The 17,148-nt window shown below is 44.8% G+C and overlaps 2 protein-coding genes across 2 annotated transcripts; both read right to left on the reverse strand.

Annotated features, from left to right (window-relative positions):
• Positions 1-1,978: 1,978 nt before the first annotated feature.
• mcoln1b (mucolipin TRP cation channel 1b) lies at positions 1,979-14,975 on the reverse strand. Its single transcript, XM_048991015.1, has 13 exons — positions 14,536-14,975; positions 12,424-12,659; positions 11,743-11,910; positions 11,428-11,584; positions 7,898-8,000; positions 7,630-7,726; positions 7,281-7,380; positions 6,935-7,041; positions 6,565-6,714; positions 6,163-6,264; positions 5,451-5,573; positions 4,394-4,600; positions 1,979-3,431 (listed from the first exon to the last, which is right to left on the reverse strand). The coding sequence occupies exons 1-13, from the start codon at positions 14,576-14,578 to the stop codon at positions 3,297-3,299; spliced, it is 1,728 nt and encodes a 575-aa protein (XP_048846972.1). The 5' UTR covers positions 14,579-14,975; the 3' UTR covers positions 1,979-3,296.
• Positions 14,976-15,272: 297 nt separating this feature from the next.
• trappc5 (trafficking protein particle complex subunit 5) lies at positions 15,273-17,016 on the reverse strand. The gene is made up of 2 exons (XM_048991017.1): positions 16,418-17,016; positions 15,273-16,143 (listed from the first exon to the last, which is right to left on the reverse strand). Exons 1-2 carry the CDS (start codon positions 16,685-16,687, stop codon positions 15,847-15,849), a joined length of 567 nt encoding a protein of 188 aa, XP_048846974.1. The 5' UTR covers positions 16,688-17,016; the 3' UTR covers positions 15,273-15,846.
• Positions 17,017-17,148: the final 132 nt, after the last annotated feature.

A 17,148-nucleotide genomic window follows, 5' to 3' on the forward strand; every position in this document is an offset into this window, starting at 1 on the left:
ATGCAGGGTTCCCCCCCCCCCCCAACTTACCCATCATCCTCTAGGACAGACATGTTTACAGAAATGGACATTTTGCAAGGAGAGTGTGACAGTATTGTTTCATCATGATGTGTTGATGTTCCTCGGTGGATAGCAAAGGTCTCGGGGAGAAACACAGGTTGCAGAGCGTGATAAGCTCTGTGTTCTCCTGTGACTGCATGCCAGGCTTGGCGGGGGGGGGGGGTGAAATGTGGGTGCGGCTTCCCCAGTCTCCGGCTTCTGATCCACGGCTGCATTGTTTAGTGATGGCATCCGCGTGGTTCCGAGTCTAAAAGGATAAAAAAAAATAAAACCTGCCCTGCCCATCTGAAGTGCTTTTTTCCTCTAGGTGGGGTCAAATGTGCAAAGGCGTAACTCGTCAACAGGGAGAAGGACAGAGGCAGGGGTGCATAAACATGAGGGAGCACACATGGATGTGTGCATACATGTAGACCCACACGGACACAGACCCCTGAACCATCTCGGCCAGTGACACTCGCGCAGTCACTCACAGACGCACCGATACACACAGACACCCACGCAGACAGACGCTCACAGGCACACAAAGACCCACGGATGCAGAGAGACTCGCGAAGAGACTCACATACTCAGAGACCTGCATTTAGGGAGAACAGGAGTCGGACGTCATGGAAGGCGTTGAATGTCTTGGCATGGGGGCATGTGAGACATAACAATGAGAGGAAATTTGGGTCCAAAACAGCTCAGCGAGTGGAAGCAGGAAGGGGCCGGACAAATCTGCCACTCAGACCACCCAGTTATTAGACTCTTTGTGCTCCGCCCCAACACCCCCCTCCCCCCCCATCCCTGGTTTACTGATGCAGAGACGGAAGCTGTTAACAAAAAGATCCAACGTTCATGTAGCACAGAGGCAGGACTTGCTGATGTTAGCCTCTGATAGTGAGCCTTATCTCACAAAATACATGTCAATTTAACCAGTACTGGCCCAAGGCTCACGGAAAACAGAGCAATGCTCTGTGGAATATTCCAGCACCTCACATGGCAGTGGCATATGGATCTTGTGCTGCCTTGTGCAAGTAATCTGTCGTCTTGTGAGGTACACTGGACCATAGCTCTTGGGGCAGTCAGAGAAGACTCAAAAAACAAAAACCATCCATAATACCTTCATCTGTGTGCATGCTCTTTGTCCATTTGTCTGAGAAATGTTACAGGCTTAGTGTGGTGCACAAGTGTGTCTGAATGTTAAAAGTGTCAGTATTGAAGGTGTAAGATGGATTTTTCCTAGTCTGTTTTCGAAAGTTCTACTCCGTACGGATACCATCATAAAGGCTAAATATGTTTATATATATGTGTGAATTTACACCACTATTGTCTCCAGTTTTCTATTACTCGCATCTTCCACTTTCCCCTCCCAGTAATTCTGGAGAACATCGCTTTCGTTTCCTTGTGAATAAAAGCCCCCTCTAGCGGACGCTCGAATCATAACGACTGGGGAAAAAAAATCGCCGACTCTCATTAACGAGTCTTTCTTCCTTGTGAATTTTCTCGTCAATAAAACATAAGCCACCTTAGATAAAACAACCTACGGGGTGCTCCATTAAGGCTTAAATGCTTATCAAAGCTGATGTTACCTTAAGTGTACAAGCACTTTAGTGGCTGCAGATATCCAAGCGAGAGAGAGCAATGCAGCAAATGATGAAGAAGAGTGTCAGTGCAGCACAGCAGTAGGAATATAATCAATTGTCTAAATTTTATATCCCTTCAACAAAAATATGTGCTGTGTTACGAATAACTCATATTCAAGAAAACTAAGCAGCCATTGTTATTAGGGAGAATCAATGACATTCAACCTCAAAATAGAGATTAACCCAACACTGTGCAGTGCAGCCCAGTGTTTTAAAAAGCAAGTCATTTTCATAGCTATTGTGAGTAATTTCATTCATTCATTAGTTCACAGGACCCAAATAATGCCCCAAAAATCTAAATGCAAGGTTGCTTTATTGAGACATAAAATTTATACATTTAAAATGAATAATTTATTGCTCTTGTAACAAGCATATTAAAAGCCAGCACTGGAAAAACAAAGATAACTACAAGGTAACTGGAACAAGTCACTGCAGAACACTGCAATTCATTCCTGTCTTCTCTCAACATTTAAAACAAGATTACATTTGAAATTTCCAATTTCCTTCACGACATCCTTAGCTGAATTCCACCTCACGTGTTCATTGCATTGTTTTCTGTCCAAATCAGGTGTTCACCTTAGATTTCATGCTCACAGAAGCAGCTACTTCGTGGGTCTTACTGTGAGCTTGAAAGACAGCAGAGATGACAGGCAAACAGATAATAACCATCAATAATGCAAAGTGCCTTCAGGGTTCACTATCTCGGTTGGATCGAGCTTCCTGTGAGGTGCCTGGTTGCTGAAACAGCCCCCTGAAAGCAGAATGTCTCATGGAGTGGAAAAAACAATCAATAAAACTACAGTCTTTGCTATTTTCTTAGTCTAAAGTAAGAATTTTCAGAGACAGGTGTGTGTGTAACAGAAAATTAGCAAGTCAAGCTGGTGACGTGCTGCGGTGAGTCAAACCTCCATACCGGTCACGTTATGAGTAAAGCTTTCGTTGTTTAAGTAAAACAGCAAAAACACAACAATTACGTAAACAAATATTAGCATAAAAATTCACAGAAATAAAAAGTAGAATTTGTAACATTCTGCCAGGGGATGAGATGAAAGCGATCCCCTCAAAACTTGAACCTATAACTGGCATAAGTCCCTAAAAGACCTGTTTTAAAAAACCACCCCCCCCCTTCAACAATAAGGGGAGGAAAACAGTCTGATTGACAGCTCTGAAAAAATCCATGAGGTTGTTTTGAGTCTGACACCATAAAAAATCTGTTCCCTTATCCATGAACATCACTGTCGACATACCTATCATTATACCACCAAAAAACATATTTGAAATGAAAAGTAAAACTTACAAACTACCAAATTATGCCTTTGTAAGGTATTTCAGCTAAGCTGACCTAGTTAGATTTAGGTTTGTTTGACACGCAAACCATCCTAGGCAAAAAATAGAGACGTTAAGTCATTCAGCCTAAGGCTGCCTGTTACAGAGATAAAATTAAATTAACTGAGAAATGTTACATGCATGATCTCCCAGCTTATCGTGATGCTGCGACTTAGACAGCAGAGGGTGCTGCAGTTCCAAAGTCAGCTCACTGTCCTGGAAGACCCTCTTGAAGGTGGTGTCAGGACAGCAAAGCGTTACAGAGGGAGTCAAGGTGAGACCTTGCTCTCACCAGTCGCAGCAGCAGAAGGGGGGGCAACCCGACGTTTCCAGGCCGCGGAACTTTCCAGAACTTGGCGAGTCGGTGCACTTTGCGATGAAAGCGTGCATGTCTGAGACATGCTCCGGTTCCTGGGTTTGTTGCTGCAAAAAAATGCAGGAAGTTACCCAACTGCTCCAGTGACACCCGCAGTTCATCTTCTAAGCTCCACCCATTCTCATCTCTTTGCATTTATCAATCCGAAATCCACGAGGCTGCACCCCCCTCTCCCCCCCCCCCCTTACTTGCTCCATCAGTCTCTCTCCGCTACCCTACTTTTCAGTCATGTCCTCCATCCCGCAGACAAGAAGGTCATACATACAACTCACGGCAAACTGAAGCATCACATCCTTGCAGGGTTAGTGGTTCAGGTGCTAGAGAGGGTTTTGTATTACAGTTCCAGACGAAAGTCTGGCACACCTGCTTTTAGTGCATGTCTTCCTATTTTAGCTGTTATTTCACCATATTGTAAAAGGCCTCAAGGCAATGAAATAATCCATATCAAATACAATGCAATGATCAAGAGAAACTTTTAACATCACAAAATTTTCTAAAATAGCCCTCTTTGGATTTGATGACAGCATTACAGACTCTCGGCATTCTTTCAACAAACACTCAGATGTAGCCACCTGGAATGATTCTCCGACAAGCCTGAAGAATTTTCTGGGTACAAGCTGGTTACCCTGCTCTTCGATTCAACTCATCCCAAAGCAGCTCTATAGGGTTTAGGTCAGGGAGTGATTGTGGGGGACAGGTCATCTGTCACAGCACTCCATCTCTGTCCTTAATCACAATATACTGTCTGACCACGAGGTGCGCTCAAAGTCCTCAATTTTCAATAGGTTTGCCAGACTTTTAACTGCCACTATATGTTGCTGTGCAAAATGCCTAACATGACAAATACATAACGACAGACAAGGGTACGAACTGCAAGGCACTCGGTGTCGCCTGAGTGAAAAGCAGGCAGATTGAGTATTTTTAGCAATACTAGTGTTTTGCGAAGCCCTGGCCTGCAGAATCTCTCTCTTTCTCTCTCTCCCTCTCCCTCTCCCTCTCTCCAGCGTACCGTGATATTGTCGTAGGCCCCTGTGATGAGGGCGATGAAGAGCGACAGCACCATGTAGATGAAGAGGGAGATGAAGGAGTAGAGGTAGACCTGGCTGAAGACCCACACCAGCGTGCTGCTGTCCTGCATCTCAGCGAAGGTCACGAACATGTCGTCACCGTTGATCAGCGAGAACAGGCACTCGGACACCATGGAGAGCGAGCGGAACTGGGGGCAGGCGGACACAGATTCATCAGAACCCGAGGAGGAAACTGAAGCGTCTCATCGATCAGAAGACTGATGGAACCTGTCGCCACTGTACAAGACCCATTTGGGAGTCTAAATAATTTATCAGTTTTTCAGGAGAACCTTAACTGTACCATAAAGAAAATGATTTAAGTGCATTTAGTGTTTACACTGAGAACATGACGGTCAAGGATAGCTGCAAATCTTTTTACAGCTGCTCTTTGTCCAGTACCAGTAGTGGTTCGCACATTTGGGGGTCGTAGATCATTCTAGGTCTGATTTAGGGGGGGGTTAAGGCATCATATGTTTGTAGCAGCCCCCAGAAAAACTGGCATCCCATATTTTTTCAGATAGAAAGTTCCAAATGTACTGGGTGCTGAATCACAACCATACTGGGCCCCCCTGGATGAAGGATGAAACTCTAAAATAGCCCCTGCCCTCATACACCCCCAGCAGATGTGGCCCTTATCTGCGGCCCCATAAACCCCCCACAGATGTGGCCCCTGCTTCCTCCATGACTTCCTTGAAGTATTTTCCGATAAGACACTTAATATTGCATAACTAACTTATGTCTGTGACCATGTTTTGCCCGTTTGGAAAGCCAGGATGGGAGGTGTTATTAAAATTATTTATATCCTTAATCTTGGGACAAAGACAGTAATGTTTTATTTCCATTCTGTCATCATCCATACCTTTAAACCAGCCAAGGTGTAATACATAACATTTCATTAGCACTTCGGCGCTGAACTGATGAGAGTTCCCACGCCACCCCCCCAGCCTCACCTTGACATGGTACGGCCCAAGCACGATCCACGCCACCCCCCAGCCTCACCTTGACATGGTACGGCCCAAGCACGATCCAGCCGCAGAAACAGTAGCCCAGGTAGATGACAGCCACGCAGCAGCAGAAGCGGATCACGCTGGGGAAGGCCGCTCGGAGGGTGACGATCAGGATCTGAGTGAGAGAGAACGGCCAGCTGGCAATCAGTGCACCTTCATAATGCATTTATAATGCATTCGTAAAACATTCAGTGGACCTTCTTAATGCAGTCATAGAACATTAACAGCACATTCATAATGCATTCATAGAGCATTCACAAGCAGCATGCAAGTATAACTTAACATCCTAACATACCTTAATAGCTGTAGTATACATTAACAACAAACATTACAATTGTATATGTGTATGTTTGTTGTTAATGTATATTAAAGCTGTTAAGGTATGTTTGGATGTTAAGGTATACTTACATACTGCTTATGAATATTCTGTGAATGCATTATGAAGGTGCACTGAATGTTCTGTGAATGCATTATGAAGGTGCACTTAATGTTCTGTGAATGCATTATGAAGGTGCACTTAATGTTCTGTGAATGCATTATGAAGGTGCACTTAATGTTCTGTGAATGCATTATGAATGCTTTATGAAGGTGCAATTATTGTGAAGTTTTACCATTTATTCTAAGGCTAAACACTGCCCCTTTAAAAGATTCTCTACAGATTCTTTATCCATCACACCCACTGCTGGCACATGTCCATCACTCACGTTGTATTTCTGGAAGAAGCTCAGGTATCGGAGGACTCCCACCCACACCAGGAGCGTGGAGGTACCGAGCAGGATGCCGCACACATCATACGAGGAGAGGTTCTGTGGGGGGTGGAGAGACAGGCTGTGACTGACATCCTGCGAAGGGTGATGCCTCCACTTGCAGTGGAGATTAGGCAGCTGTTCCCACCAAGGTCTCGCATGGAAGTGGAACAGTGCCAGTTAGGTGGATCTTAAGATGCCCAGAATATCCTGGCTGCCTGCCAACTTGTTGGCCTATGAAGAGCCAGTGGGAGGTTCTCGGTTGGTTTCTGCCCACCCGTATGGCGTCATGTGGTCCAACCAGCCACTGTAAAGTTCTAGGCGATCAGGAACCCCGAGCCTGACGGATGCTGCACTGACCTTGGACTCGATACCCATCTTGATGAAGCTGCCGGTGATGGTGAGCACGTCGCTGATGATGAGCAGGATGTACCAGCCGTTGATAAACTCCAATCTGTCAGCCCAGCTGACACCCTGGCCCAGCCAGGACTCGGAGAACTGCACGTACTCCTGTGATCACCGGAGAGAAGGATGAACGGAGACGGGGAAGCGAGTGAGCGCTTCTCTCACCCTGACCTCTGATGTGCCTCCGAGGGCGGTGGTGCCTCCCCGCCTCTCTCCTCCTCTCCTCCTGCTTTCCCGTCTGTTCTCTTGCCTCCTCCCCCGTTCCCACCTCTTCTCTGACGGCCCCCTGTTCCCCCAGCTCTCTGCCCTTCCCTCGCTCTCTCACCCGTTGCAGCAGGACCCCACGCAGGATGGAGCGTCCACACAGCAGGAGGGACATCAAGCAAACCAAGGACACCAGCATGTCGAGTGTCAGCCGCATGTAGTTCTCCGCTGCCGAGGTAGGGGGCGCCGGTGGGGTCAGGGGCAATAATCACGTCAGGGGTGGATGAGTTAGGAGGATGACAAAAGGATAAAAGATAAAGGGAGGAAACACTGAAGAAACCAGAGATTTTTTTAACCCTCTTTCTCAGCATTGTGGTCTTTATTAATTTTTGTGGTGGATCATCTCACACCCCATTTACTGTATTCCACCCCCGACCGCCCACCCACCCGCAGAGCCACTCCCTCACCATGTCCCGACACACTGGGGTCCGTACACTCCTGAATGGAGGCCTGGTTGATCAGACTGACCTTCACTCTGCCACTGTGAGCTTTATTATCCAGGACTATCTGTGAGCAAGCAGGGAACACAGTAAACACAACTGTTAGTGATAACACTAGTGAAAAGACATCATACTCACACACAGGCATGCACTCTGAGCACTAATCACACATACTGATCTGGGGTCAGCAGGTGCGACCATCTCGGTGAATAACACCAATTACTGGAAACGCCCGTGATGTTATGGAAAACGGTGTCGCAGGAAGTGCTGGAATGGGACGGGACCTCCCACACACGGCACCCACCGGCAGCCTCACCGTGATCGTGAAGGTGTAGCAGTCTGGGATCTCATTGTTTATGATGGTCTGGATGTTAATGGCCTTCAGCTGAAACTGGATGGTGACGTTGATGAGTCTTGCAACGAGAGGATGAAAGGGACGTCGAAGTGAGGCAATCAAGGATTAAAAAGAGAACAAATAGTGATTACGCATCACAAATATGGAAATTACAGTAGGACTGCGGAGTGGGAGCTGAAGAATGCTTTGCAGCCCGGGAGAGGCAGGCGGACAGAGGTGCGGTTCTCACTTTTGGAAATTAAGGGTGAAATTGTTGTAGCTGCTAGATGGGAGACCAGCGTCATCTGATTCCGGAGCAGGGGGCGCAGTCGGAGGGTTCAGTCCAACGCAGTCTAAGAGCAACAAGGAGAAAAGCGAACGAACAGTGAAACTGTGCAGAAATCTTACAGACGATTCTAAACCTCGACTGTCAAACAGGCCTCAAAACTGATCGCAGCTGGGAATCAGCTTCACTAATGTGTATGTTTTTTTATGATATTCTAAGAATGAGAAAGGATGTCAGCTTTAAACCAGATCACTGAACCTTTCGTAATGATGTTTTGGAGCGCAGACACGGTCTGTGAGGAAGCTCACAGAAGAATTTCTTTTGTAATGAAGTATTGAGAGACGCAGATGAGAAAAATGATTAACAGCTGGCAGAATAAAAAAGCAGATGGATGCTGACGACCATGAAAGGAGGTTCAGCAATGAAAGACAATCCAGGCCCAGTCCAACCAAGGGTAGTCAAGTGAAAGTCTTTGAGTATAAAACTGACAGAAGCATAGTTATTTTCAGAAACAATCCAAATACGGTAAAATTTTACTGCTGTCAGAACTACACAGGTTACATAAATCCTCTCTGGAACCTTTTTCTATTGCACCACATGATTTTTTAGGTAAAATTCTTCTTTATGAGTTCTAGCTTTGCTTGGAGGTTCAGGTCATATTTGGCTGCCCGATAATGATGATTTAGTGCTGCAAGCATTTCAGTGTTTGTGATTTTTTTATTTTTTTTTTTTATCTATTAGGGGAAAGCGAAATTCACTGGCGTGAATTGCAGAAAGTGCGGTAAATCATTTAATGAAACTGCATTTTTAGGGATGAGATACAATCAAAATTCAAGAGTAATGAATCTTAGCCCGTGTAAATCGATCACAATGTGCCCAATATAATGTTGTGTTAGTGTAACCCAGGGGTGTCCAACTCCAGTCCTGGGGGGCCGGAGCCCTGTGTACCTTAGTTCTTTCCCTGTTCCACCATGAATGATTCAGCTCAAGAGCTGTGTGGTAATTAGCACAAGGAGTTGAATCAGGTGTGTTAAATGAGGGGAAACCCAACAAGCCCCCCAGGACTGGAGTTGGGCCCCCCTGGTATAACACAACAACATACCAATTATGCCCATGTTCCAGCTTGTGATAGAGAGAGATGGACATGAAATATCCTAATTATTTTTAAGTCCCAAGGGCAGGACACTAATCTATGTTTTTTACTACCCACAATAGCAGAAAAATCCTGTTTTACCAACATACCTAGCGAGCCAAGATCCAAAATAAACGTTAAATGTTAAAGTTTGTCTTTCCCGGTAATGCCACAAAATGTAACAATGTGGTAAAAAAAAATCAATGATATTCCTTAATTAGCTAGATGTAATTAATAAGAACTAATCATACTGACCAACTTCTGTGCATTCTAAGCTAACAGCATGCAATGAAAATTGGCAATGCGCAGTGTACCAAGCTAGGTGCTAATTACTTTACAGGATGAACTCAAAAAAGGTGCTGGTCGCAGCACAGCATGGTTCCAGATTTCTCCTCTATCATCTATTTGCAGGTTCTGTAGATTGTTGACATGTTGTTTTTATTGTGGATGTTAAAATGCAGAAATGCAAATTTGTTTATTCTGCATGCGGACATCTCCTTAGCCCTGACAGCCGGCATACTTAATGATCGCGCGCCTGCAAAGTACTCAGCAATTAAAGTCGATCTAATGACAGCAGAGACACTAACGGAGGCTTGGTGGGGTGCATGAGGAACAGCAGGCTGCCCTGCGTCTGGCTGCTTAATCTGGTAAAACTACAACAATCAAGCCGATTTTTCCCAGTGATTTCTTAGAAACTTAGAATAGTCTATTGTTTATCACATATTAAATGACTGAGTCGGAGTCTGAGTCTTGGGTCCTGTTTAAACTGGTGTTAAAATGCGTCTTGGGCGATCGGCTCATAAGCATATAGCTGAGTTACATCGCCGTTTACTCCTATGTCGCCATGATGTCCAGCTGCCCACTTCTGTTCAGGTTTTGTTACTGCCCCATGCACAGTTATTGTGACATCCTTGTCAGGGATGCATCAGGACGCATTAGCGTTTATACTACAAAAGACATGTGGTCAAATGCGTCCCAGATCGCCTCAGGAAGTGGTTTGGGTGACCGGATCAGGATGCATCTTGGTCGTTGTTCACACTTGTATTTAGTGCTGTCCACTTGTGATCCAAGCACACAAGAGTAAATAACCAACCCAAGTCTAAACAGGGCCTTATTCATAACTGGGTCAGTCCATGCCCAGGGTTGGATTCCAGTACAGCATGTTCTCTGTTTTATTAGTGCACTTGATTCACAGGGACAGAGTGCTCGATTTTACAAACTTTCTTTGGATGATGAGGACAAAATTGAACGAAACTTCCTGAAGTATTGACCTGTCACAGGAACTGTGTTAGTCCTGATGGATTGACCAAAGAATATGTAAGAACTGTGAACATGGCTTCTCATTAATTCAATGATGCTACTAGTAGGTTTTCTAATTTAAGATCTGATTTAAATATCTCAGTCTGACAGTGCTCCTTCTCATTAGATTCACATTTCAAGAGGGGTATTCTAAAAAATGACTTCTTGGCAGCTGAATGTAAGACTTGAATATGTCATATTTGACCCTGGGAGTTTATATTGAAGGGGTTGAGTTGAGATAGTTATATTTTCAGCATTTATAGTTCAGTTATGCTTCTTTCAACTGTATAAGTTTCATTCCCATCACTAACTATCTACACAGTCAACCACGCCCCCAAAGTAGGGGGTCCTGTGGGGGGATTTCTCACCTGTGACCATTTTCAGATGGCAATATATCAAAGAATAAATGGTTATTTAGAATGAATTTGCATCTGCTTACAGCGTCTTCCTCAAAGAACAAAAATATAGAAGAATATTGGATGTAGGTGTGGTGGTGACCCCAGAGCTTGGGGTCAAAATCCGAAAAAAGTGAACCAAAAACTGATTTTTGCAGGTCCATAACTTTGAAGTGCTTCCCCTGAGCTTAATTTTAATACCAGATTCTAAAAGAGCAGGGAACAGTAGGCCAGGAGAGCAATTTTCAGCTCTCTAGCATGCTTAGAAACAAAGATATGGTCTCCTGAAAACCTTCACAAATGACATGCGCGATTCGCGAGTGCAACAAAAGGGGGCGTGGCACCCAAATTTGAAAGGGCCATAACTTTGGACTGCTTCAGAATTTTTCAATAAAACTTGGGGAATTTTCAGTGTTCTCTATAAGGATCAAAAAAGTTTTCATCAAAATCAGGAATGATGCCCATGGAGCCCCTGGTTGATTTGGCATGGACTGACCCAACTGTATCAAGTCCAGTAATACACACCAATAATTCCATTATCCAAGAAGCCTGTGCACAATGAAACGTATATATGCCTATCAGCTCTTCACGGCCCAGTTAGATGTTGGTGTTTTTGTGATTGATGATGAGCCCAAAGGACAAGGGACCATGTGAAGCATGGGACGTACCAGTTAAGACGTGGGGGTCAATGTCAAAGGTGTCGTTGGCCGGGTCGATGGTGCCTTCCCTGTAGTACTGTTGGCACAATGATAGGGCGCTGCCATTTACGCCCGTCCCGTAGACGTAGGCATAACGCTCCACAGTCGCTGTGGGCAGAGTGAGGTACTGAAGAGGCGAGAAGGTAAAGGTCAGATGTCAGGTGGGGAGGGGAAACTTTAAAGCACAGATGTGCCACTTGATTATCCTCTTCTGAGGAACCATTTACAGATTTTAGGTATTCAAAGAAAACTGAGGCAAAGGAAATGAGCAAATCAAGACGGCACCTTTTCAATGGTGAAGTTGATATGGCTGTAGACGTCGCTCTGTGTGTAGATGGCCAGCGCGCTGTCTGCACCCTGCCTATAACCTTTCAGGAAGAGGTGCTTGAAGGCTGCGGTGTTCTCCTCCTTGAAGGTGACCACCATCTGGTTGCTGAGCCCAAACAGAACCAACTGTGGCGAAGAAAGTGGAAGGGACTGGGTGACACCAATGAAGAGAGTGGACCATAGGCGACACCAGTGTGTTACCTCCCCCCCAGTGATCCAAGCTTATTCCTGGAACTTGCAAACATGCAACTTGAACACCTTAGACAGGTGTCTGGCTCCTATCAGCCACTGTTTGGTGTGGACCACTATAGGGGTGTCTATTAATACCAAGAACGCGAAGATCGCACTCTTAGTCTTGGCAAGAACGGACTTGCGAACTTGCCTCCTAAGGACTTGGGGTGCAAAGAATTATGGGATAGGTCCCACTTGGCGAGGCTGCAGCCAATTTACCCTTGATATTTAGGGCGGGGCAAGAACAAAATGTGGAGATTTTAACCATCCTCTGTAGTTCTGTTCCTGGTATTGGAACTGGTCTTTGCCAATGGGAGATGACATCAAACGGGTTTTGTTAACACAACTATAGTTAAGAATGCATACTGAGAAACACCCACTGTCCCACCTGGAGGGCTGAGCAGGTACCTGCACAGTGACGATGATGATTTTCAGCAGCTGCAGTCCCAGCTTAAAGGGCTTGCGACCCTTGGCGTGATACTTGTCGCAGGGGCTCATGAAGAAGTACTTCAGCTTTCTGCGCAGCTCGGCTGCCTTCCCCTCCAGCTCCGGGGCCGCACTGCGGCGATCGCCCTCAGAACTGAGGTCATTGGAGCCGTATCTCGTCACCGAGGTCAGCAACTTGTCCCACTCTGACAGAGTAGCTGGCATGAAAAGGGAAGCAAACTCAGCTGGAACCGGAAGGTGGGGGGCAAAGCCAAGTACAACTAATTTAACTAAAGTTAGATAAAATGCTCTCAAACAGCGTCACCCAATTTCAGTCCTGGAGGACCAGAATCCAACAAAGTTTGCAGATTTTCCTGTTCAAACATGCCTCGTAAACCCGGTAACTGGCTGATTAAGATTGCTGTCTGCAAACTATGGTGGATCGGACCATGACTGGGGACCCCTGCTCTAAAGCAAGAGAAATATGGGTGACCTCACACCCAAAATGCCACATATATATAGTGATCTGCTGAATGACAACATGTACAGAGACTCACACAGCTGGCAGTAGGTAGCAGAAATCAACTGAACACAAATGATGAAATTCCAAAAGGAAACCTGATGTCAACACTATTATTCTGAATTTTGATGACTATTTATTAGGGACCATAACAAATCTAAGATATTTTCAAATGACAATGAACATGTTGGATGATAATATTTAAATATAAGTATATATTATTTAGTAGATGTGGCAGCTGTATTTAGTACAGATCCTTGCACTGCCGGTCCAAGAATTATGTAACGTATTTAACGTTTAAGATATTCTGAAAGCTTAAAATATTTTTAATCCTTTACCATAGTCAGCATAGGTTCTCTCACACGTGCTGTCAGCACCTTACTGCGCAATCTCTCCCCGCAAATCATCTGAGGCAAAATGAGTCATGATAACGTGACGAAAAACCCTCCCAAATATCCATGAGTTTTGAACCGTTCAAATTAACTATTAGACGGAAAGTTGAACATCACAAATAAATGCAGTTTATTAATATGTGCAGTTACTTAACTACTATATGAATATCACACTTCGAACCTCCAGAAATATCGAACAGCCAGATGTAACTACAAAAAAATTTGTAATCATACGTTTGTATTGAAAATGAATATAAAAAGAATTAGAGAATTCAGGAGACTGGGAAGTGTGGGTTGTACTAATGATTGCAAGAACTAAACGAACGCAACGTCTTATCCTGTATCGTTTGAAAACCGGTTTCTCAACTTTGACAGGGTTATTACAGACGGGCTCCAAACCAAGCACAGACGAAACACAATGCCTTTGTTCTATACTACCATGCACTTGTTATTCGAGGAAAAACACAGAAAACACCCGACAACATGAGTGTGACTAGCCGATAGATTTTTAAGAAACTAAGGGTAAAAAGTTGTAGCTGTATTTATGAACCTCTAGATGGTTCACGTCTGTAAGGTTCTCATGCATTCTAAACGTCTGCATACATTTCATACATATGTTAAAAAACTTTAGAACTGCCTGCCATTGCATTCATAAATGAGAAAATACAAGTAAACGTACATTTAAAAAACATTAGACGGTGTTAGTCGCGAATTAGAAAAGTACCAGGCTGCACATGCCTGCTAATTACAGAGCCAGACTGGCACATACTGTAATTAAAAGGATCTCCGTGTTTTCTTTTCCAAAAACGGCACAATAACAAGTCTGTGACCATTAATTACCTTATCACTTGTCCAAGATGATTAAATTTTTTACATTTATGCTTCAGCGGTTTTGGGATTGATGGGTTATTTTGGAAGCTAAATCATTAGCGTGCTTGCTCGAAAACACAACACAGCTTAGAAACCAAGCATATTGTGATTGTCGGTACGTGCAGCAGTTCAGTTCAAACGTTAACTGCGGTTTTCTGTTTAATGACATTATCCATCCATGCATCTATCCATCCATCCATGAAACACACGCACCACACGCTACGCGATTATACATTCACAATCATGTTAAATCACCATCTTCGATTTATTCGTCGATTATTAAATGAGAAAACAAAATTATCGCAGACCAACCTGAATCTTTTCGGCTGCAGTTATTACAATCCCTTGTAGCCATTACGAAATCTCGAAACCCGTTAAAAACAACGAAATAACAATAATTACATCGTTGCAATAAAGTGATATAAGGATCTGTATGAGAACTGCGGGTGCTGCGCGCCGCGTGGCGTCATCCGTAATTGTACCGGTACAGAGTGACGCCGCGCGCGCCCTTGCGCGCTACCGAGACCCCCACAGAGCCGCGCCCGCAACCGGCGTCCGCTTCCTCCGTGATCATGTGAGGCCCGCAGTGTGGCGGGTCTGAGAAACGGCACAGGAATATTCCTATCGGAGGCACGGCTCATGTCATGTTTGAGGAAGGACTCGATCGCCAGAATTTAAGGAAATTATGACTACGGCAAAATATCGTGTCGTGTGCTGGGAGCGCATTAATCATCATGCTGTATATGGTCTGCTGTCCACCTAGCAGGACTAAAACCTAAACGTATCAGCCCGCCCCCAGCAAACTGTATCTACTGTGCAACCCGTATTTCTCCAAATTGAAAGATGAAAGTGCCAACCCACTTGGGAGAGTCCCAAGATGCCATGTTGTTCGTGGGGAGTTTTTAGCTACACCCGAGGGGGTCCTCCTGGTGTGGTATATTGTACTAACAGAAACAAGGCATATTTTACTATATTCTTTATATTCATAAAAAAAAAAAAAATCACAGGAAATCTGTTAAAATGCTAAACAAAAAATAATTGTACAATAATTTTCCAATATATATTGTTTTATTTCAACACTTCACATTTCAGCATATGAGAAACTGCACTTTAACAAAACCCAGCAATTCAAAACCCAGACCAACAGAATATGAGGTGAGAAAACTGACACTAAACTGCCCAAGTTTTACACAAAAATATGTACACACACACACACACACAAAACCTACTGATCAGCCATTTCTCCATAGATTTGGTCACCCGGCACATTCCTTCTCCAGTCATTTGTTAAGCTGGTCAGCAGAGACGCATTCAACTAGAATTTAACTAGATAAATTCAGCCTCTTGGTCACTGAGTGGATGACAAGGCTACACACTTAGCATGCAGCATTGTCGGTGTCAGGGCTCAACTCCAGTCTGCAAAGGCGGAGTCGGTTCTGTTTCACTCCACCTGACCACATAACTGCTTTATTAATGTAATTAATTAGGTCACCTCACCTGGTTCAAGAAGAATCAAAACAAAGTCATGTTTAACATCTGCAGGATTAACCCCCTTGAAAATGAGACATAAACCCCTCTGATTCTACCCCCCCCCCCAAATTCCCGAGTCGCTTCCTCCCCCCTCTATCTGCCATCCAGGGCTTTGTCCCGCGCGATGACCGCCTCGTCAAACTTGATCATGAGCGTGGTTCCCTTGTGCCAGTGCGCGGTAACCTTAGCCGGGAAGCCGCTATGTGTGAGTATAGCCTCCACGATCCCGGCCGTGAACGCGGCGCAGTTCAGCGTGCTGTTCTCCTTGGGGACCGAGATAAAAGCGTTGATCAGCGGCTCCTTCTCGATGATATAGTACGTCTTGTCGTCGTCGTTCGCCTGTTCCAGCTTGTCAGCCTCCTTTCCGAACAGGGCCTTCCATACAGACACCTGACAATCATAATAATTTATATTAAACTATGCAACTATTAATACATTTGATATCTTGCAAATGCACATTAATTCATGCAATACCAACAGTGCTCACCTTTATATGAATACAAAAACACAATTTGTTAAATCGTTATTCCTTACTAATTTTGGAAAGGTGCTTCTGTGTATTAAGTAAATACAAATATAGCAATCTTTAATAATAATGAATGTATTACAAAATGCTTCCCACTTATGCTTTAAGGATAGGGGGTGCGCTAAGCACACAGCGTACCTTAATGAAGAGCAGTATGTTGAGCACCTTGGTCTCCCTTTTGCCGTTCTTCTCTCGCAGAACCAGTACGTCCAGCAGGCTGGCGCCCACGCCCTGGCCCAGGTCGGCGAGGCGCGCCTGCAGCTCGGACACGGAGTAGACGCGGCTCTGGCAGTACTGCACCATCTCGGAGAAGAGCAGGGCGAAGGCGCTGACGCTGACCTCCGTCTTGGGCCTGGTCAAGGAGCGCTCCAGGATCGCCGATTTGCCCCTCGTGAAGCGGGTGTCCATCCTGCAGCCTGCGGCTTACACTGCGACGGGAGCTTCTACTCGCAATATTTTATTTAGCCTATTCAGCTTAACATCAAGCTGTCAGTGCAAACCGATCCAGCACTCGAGTAAACAAGTCCAGGTAAAATCAGCTAGCTGATCGGCTGCGCTTCTGACGTATGATATACAAGATCACGCGCAAAAAAATGCTGGATTTGTTATACAGGATACCTCACGCTGTACATTTATCTATATAAAACTAAATGAATATTTCAAACATTGCGGGCATCGAACTGATTACTTTCACGGAAGCCCTACCTGCCTATGATGAGATTTGATGTTTTGAACTGCAGACCCCAACTTCCTATTCCGGGTCAGACGGCCAAGGACGCAAAACGGAGTTTAGTGCGCATGTGGGGAGTAAGCAGAAGATTGCGCAAAATATAGTTTCGCATTTGCAGTTGTACGGGAATAATTCCGTG

Source organism: Brienomyrus brachyistius, chromosome 22 (assembly GCF_023856365.1).
Source record: "Brienomyrus brachyistius isolate T26 chromosome 22, BBRACH_0.4, whole genome shotgun sequence".
In the NCBI taxonomy this organism is placed as follows: domain Eukaryota; kingdom Metazoa; phylum Chordata; class Actinopteri; order Osteoglossiformes; family Mormyridae; genus Brienomyrus; species Brienomyrus brachyistius.